The 6,000-nt window shown below is 47.0% G+C and overlaps 1 protein-coding gene across 3 annotated transcripts in view; it reads left to right on the plus strand.

Annotated features, from left to right (window-relative positions):
• The window catches only part of KIZ (kizuna centrosomal protein), a 51,198-nt gene extending 49,653 nt beyond the window's left edge, over positions 1-1,545 (plus strand). For all 3 annotated transcript variants that reach the window (XR_012622401.1, XR_012622397.1, XM_074817543.1), the window contains one exon: positions 1,303-1,545. Coding sequence is in view for 1 of the 3 variants with exons in the window: in XM_074817543.1 (XP_074673644.1) it covers positions 1,303-1,406 (104 nt within the window). In the remaining 2 variants the exon portion in view is untranslated. The remainder of the gene's footprint in view (positions 1-1,302) is intronic.
• The last annotated feature ends 4,455 nt before the right edge of the window (positions 1,546-6,000 follow it).

A 6,000-nucleotide genomic window follows, 5' to 3' on the forward strand; every position in this document is an offset into this window, starting at 1 on the left:
CTGGTGTCTGAAGTCACCTCTGATGGAGCCTCCCGTAAGTGAAGTCAGTGCTGTGAGCAGGGAGCTCCTACCTGGAGCTTGGCTTTAGGCACTGTGCTGTCCCGAATGGCACAGAACATGTTTTAGATGTGTGGCACCCGAGCTGATTTAAGGATGCCGTAAGCGACAGCTGCTTTGGTGCCATTTGAAGGGCGCATCACTTCCCCAGCCCCTTTCCTTCTCTGCTGGGGAGTTTCATTTTTTGGAGCCTTTCAGCATGTTCAGCTGCTTCCCAGCACGGGAGCAAGCGCAGGGTGCGGCCAGTGCTGCTCTGATGTTCCTGGCCGAGCACAGACCTGCAGTCCAGGGGGCCGGGGATATAGGATGAAAGATGCAGCTGCTGCATTTGTAGATAAGATGTTTATATAGCTTGTGCCATCAAAAGCACGGAATGCATTAACGGTGCCTCAGTCAAACACGAGCTGAAATTTCTGTCTGAGGTGCAGCAGCCGCCTTTTCTCCTGCTGCCTGAATCCCCGTTTCTGAGTTCTGTGCCTTGTTTGGGGCATCGCGGCTATTGAACTGGCTTTGGGCAAACAGCAGCCCTCTGAAAATGGCTGGGGACAGGCAGAGAGCACGGCGCTGTAAGCAGCTGGGGGCTTCACTTATGCTTCCCCATGCGCCGTGCTTTTCACTTGTTTTTTCCACGGGTCAAATGAATTTACATATTGAGGAATCTCTCAGCTCTCCAACTTTAAATGTGATTCTGTTTGCTAATTCCCAGAGCTGTTTGTTAAAGCCATGCAGTTCTTTGAAGTCAGTCTTGCCTGTGTTTGATCCTGTCACAAAGTGGTGATTTTTCATTTGTGACGTCATTGCCATTTTTATGCCAACTCCGTGATGTCATGGTCCGATTGTGACTTCACCGCAGGGTCAAGTAGAGGGAGAAAGTGGAACATAATAGACAAAGCTGTAATTCAGGCAGCAGCTGGCCAAGTAAATTGCTTGGAGTGGAAATGTTCTCTCAAGCTACCTTGAGGAACAATGAAGTGGGGCCTCTGAATGAGCCTACTGTTTGGCCACAGCAGCTCTGGCGTCGGAGACACGACGCGTTGACAGCACTAGATCGGAAACACACACCTAGGGCTTGTGCTTTTCAAACTGCGACCTTCTCCGTAAGCCATGGTGTGCAGCTGTCTCCAGAGAGCCATAAAATGATCATGCCTTTGACGTAAATGACATAAACATGGAAAAGATTTTATAATTGTGTATATAATTATATTTTTTTTTAATATATAGTTTTTTTTTTCTCTTCACCCTCAGCTTTCTGGGGCGAATCTGACGACAGCAGCTCTGAGATTGAGGCTGCTTTGCGCCCACAAACTCACAGCACAGAAGCAGACGAATTTGATGACTTCTATGATTGATGCCCCTGCTTGCTTTTGGGAAGAAATAGACAATATCACCTTGTACATATTGAAGGCGCTGCTGTCGAAAGTGCAGCTCATCACTTCATAGTCAGAGAAAATGTAAATACAAAATAAATATTACTCAGTACTATACACAGCCTCCTTGTTTGTGTGCTTTCTCTTAACTGCTAAGTGTTTTCCTGATCTGACGGCAATCCTGCCCCATGGACTGAGCCTTTTTGTGATATATTTGGGTTTGGGGGAATAAATGAAGATATGTCCTGAGATGCCCACTTGCTCCGAGAGGCTTGCACAGCGCTCACCTCTGAGCATTATCACCTCAGGGGGTGAGGGCTGTCTATAAAACCCCCTCCGCCTCCCTCTGGGTCTGGGTCCGGGTCCCTCCCCACAGCGTCCTGTTCCTTTGTTGCTGGGGCTGGGAGCCGTGTGTCCGCAGTTCCCTGCTCACAGCAAGCGGAGAGTCTCCTGCCCGGCGCCGGCAGGAGAGGGGCAGGACAATCCCCAGACCTGGATGCAGCAGCAGTACTGAAGGCCGAATCAGCCTTGCCTCCGCTCGGCTGGAAGCTGCTCCGCCGTGCCGCTTCCTCTGACCAGGCAGGCCCCTGCTTTTGTTGCACTGTGAATGCAAAGACCGTCCTCTTCTGCTGCTCGTATGTATTCTAATATTTTGACTGCAGAGCTAGATGTGGTTTTGAAAAAAGAAAGCAAGCATTCTGGGTATGCATATATATGCTACTCAGGGCAGGCTGGCATGTTTGATCTTTATCATCTTCTGCAACAGATCAAGAAGAAGAAATGCATAAAATGTACATTTCTAATTCAGCACATTTTGGAAGAGCGGAATTTACATGTGGCGAGCCCCAGTGATTTTCTGCTTTTACTTGCTTTGTAAAATCCATGCTGGTATTGCTGTATGGACATCACAGTAATTGGATGACTCTAGGAGCTTCATGCATTTTTAATTTTCTTCTTTTAATTCCTTTTATCTAAAATTAAGTTCATTAAACATGAGATTTTCTTTCGGAGGGAGAAACCAGGGGACATATTAAAAAAAAATCTGTTCATAATTACAATAAGTTCAAAAGCAAAAAAAACAGCACCCCAATTAAACTCTGCTGCAAAGCAGTACTGGATCTTTGAATACAGGCACCAGTCTTTGGGCCCAGTCCATCAAAAACAATTTTAAAATGGTAATATTCAATTTAATAGAAAGAGTGTGTAGTCTGAGACAAGCTTGGGAATATGAAATAAAGGCTTGCAGAAAGCTTAAAAATTAGAAGAAATCCTTAGTACAGATGTCTGCTGGTTGGCTTCATCTCGTGGGTTTCGGTCTGATGTTGGCGATGGTGCAGCATGAAGTGTTCCAACAACTAGAAAATCAGCTGCACGAAGGCTGGAGCTGGGTGAGTGTATGCCCAGGGCTGATGTCACATGAGACAGCTGGACTTGACTAAAGCTGGGCTTTTCTGAAGGCTTTAATGCTCTCCCCCCCTGACAGGGGTTTCTGTGCCCATTCAACCACAAGCTATTTTGATTCAGGCTCCTGTGATCTCTCCCTTTAGAGACTGGCTAGCTGATGCAGACTTGGCCAGGAAAAGGGCAAAGATCCCTCTGCCCTTCCCAATTTTTACCACACCAGCTCCCCGTGTCCTGTGGGACCACTGCCCCACCAAGAAGCCCCTGTGCTGTGTGATGGCAGGTTGGTCAAGGGATGGGAGGCGCACAGAGGGGAGGAAGAGGAGAAAGCAGCCCCCGGGAGGTCTCCTGCTTCCTAAAGCAGCGATTCCCATGCGCCAGGCTGCTGGAGAGGGTGGCACAGCTCCCAGGTCTCCACTGCTATGGCCAACCTCAGTCAATACTTGGACAGCAAAGCCTCGGGCAGCGGGGTGGGGATCACAGGACTGTCCCGCAAATTGTGACACTTTGGAAACAAATTCTGCCATGCGATGGCAACATGACCAGAAGGGCTAGCGCCCTGTCACGCTGCTCTTGGTGGACCACCAGGTAGGTTTAGGGGCCTCTCAGGAGCCTTCTTGTAGCAACATGCTGGAGGCTTATGTGTATACTGCAGGTTCAGTGTCACCCAGGAGAGCTGTATCGGAACCCATGTCTGAGCCTGCCACCCGGGGGCCGGTGGTGGGTCATCGCTCCTTGCTGCTTTTTTCTGATCAGCCCTAAGCTGCAGTAATTCATTCCTGATGGTCCCAGCCATCTGCTAAACGTAAGCTCACCAGTATGTCACACCACAGACAGGCTACTGCGACGTGATTTTTCAGTGAATGTCAGACCAAGGTTCATCTGACAAAAGTCTCTCTAGCAGCCTGCACTGCTAAGTAACACTGCATCAAATCCACAGTGCCTTTGTAGTTTTAAGCTCTTCCTGAGCGATTCCAGGTTCTTGATGTCAGCCCACTTTATATCTCCTTGCATGATACAAGGCGCCCATCACCAGTCTGTGGTGCTTTCCATTCCCTCAGTCCAGCCACAGACATGCAACTCATGACAGATGACAGATGGCTTTGGGAGCTTCTGCTAAGGCAATATCTCTCTTTTGGTGTTTAAGTGATAGCCGAGTTCCTCCAGAGCATTATTTATTATACTCTTATTGTGCACAGACTCATTAGATGCAAAACATTCTGCCAGTCAACTTTATTCTGCTCCTTCACAGCTGTCATACTGGCAGCCCGAAGATGATGACAGATGATGCTGATGGACAGGGGGACTGTAATCAATACAGCCTTAACAGATTTAAATCAGCATGCCACTCATCTATGGAAAATACTGTAATGAAAAGTCTTCCTGTATTCCTGCTGTGTTATGTGCCACGACTTGGTGCTACTTTTTTTTTTTTTTTTTTGCGTCACATGCACACAGTTGTGAGGTGAAACTTCAGCTCATGCCCCTGTACGTCTGCTGAGAAAAACAAGTTAGCACATAGGGGCTGACAAAAAAAATGATGGATGAGTGCTGTTACCTGGTGAACCAAAATGGAGACTGTGTGGGCATGCAGCCCTGACTCTGAGACCCTGCAGAGAGAAGCCTCCGAGACACGCAGAGGTGGTGGCTGTACTGAGAAGAGCTTGGGGAGCAGAGAACCGCTGCTGTCTTCAGCCACTGACAGGGAAGCCGATGGAGCTGGCTGTCACTTCCCAGGAGAGAAGGTCGCACTGAGAAGGGAGCTCATCCCCACTCCAAACCAGACGTTAGGCAGAAACTGTTACTGCTGTTTGTCAGCGAGATTATTATTCTCCAGCAGCAGACTTCTGCTACTGCTTCCTGCACAAGAAAAAAGACACTCTATTTTTCAGTTCACAGGTGTACACCTGGCACAACAGCAACCCTCCCGCCCAGCTGCCTCTGCCTTGCCTATCTTGTTCTTAAAAAGTTGTGCTTTCATCTAGCGAGTACCAGGCACGCTCCTTCGCGGAGGTTGTCGGGTCGTAAGTTTATGCAGCACGAGTTTTGCTTTAGGATATTTGTAAGGGTTTGGGTTTTGTTTTGGTTTGCGTTTTAGATTGACTTTTCAAGGAAATGTTTGTTGCAGTATTTTTTTGGCACTTGTTTACACAAGTAATTATAAGATAAGATGATCATATTTCATTTGCATTTGCTAGTGCCGCTGTCTTCTGTTTTCCTTAGCATTATCAGAACAACTGATTGCCCATCAATACAAACAAAATGTTAATACCAAGCTGTCTCACTCTATACTAAATTCCAGGAGGAGAAGCACTGCAATAGGAAACTTCAATCAAGGTACATTTTGTAAGGAACAGATAAAGGACAATCTTTAGCTGATACCACAGATGTGGTGCCAATACAAAGTTGCTGGGGAAATGTATTCAAGTCACAGATTTTATTAAGAGGAGTGACAACAGAAAATGGCTTAACAGCTAAATGAGGCTAAAAATAATGAGAAATACAATATTAGGTTAATTTGTTCTACAGCAAATTAGCAAGGTAGCAAGGTTCCTCTTCCCTCCCCAAATCAGTGGCGTTGACTCAGTAAGCACTGCTGAGATTTTGTTATTTTTGTTAATGATTCCCAGACTGCTTTTTCATGTCCTCACCCCCATCACTGCCCTCCTAATGAAGTTGGTGTACAGTGACAGGACACAGCAGAGCACGAAATCTTCCTCACGTTAATCCCATTGAATACCTGAAGGTTTAATCCCATTTCAACACCGTCAAATGGCTAACTTAATAGTATTTGCTTATGCAACAGGCAAAGAAATGGGACAGGGCTTCTTCACGCTGCCTCTTGCAACTGTCACGAATTGCACCAAGCAATTTTACACTCACTGCTTCTGGCAATGTTCCCTCAGCTTCTGCTGCTCTTTCACCCTCCTGCCAGTGTCCCAACACTGCTTTTAAACCGCAGCCAATAGCTCCCTCTCTCCTTCCAAAGAGGAAGAGGCCTCTTCCAGAGCCTCACCCTTCAGTCTCATTTCCTTATTTCAGAGGCAGGTTTGCTGGAAGGGAAAGCAGCCCCACAGCATTAGCTTTGACAAAGCAGCTATACTCTTGATCACTCTTATCACGTGTCTTCTACCTAAACCATTCCACAATAGCAAGCTATTTTTTTTTAACAAGG

The sequence above is a fragment of the Strix aluco genome, chromosome 3 (genome assembly GCF_031877795.1).
Source record: "Strix aluco isolate bStrAlu1 chromosome 3, bStrAlu1.hap1, whole genome shotgun sequence".
Taxonomy (NCBI): domain Eukaryota; kingdom Metazoa; phylum Chordata; class Aves; order Strigiformes; family Strigidae; genus Strix; species Strix aluco.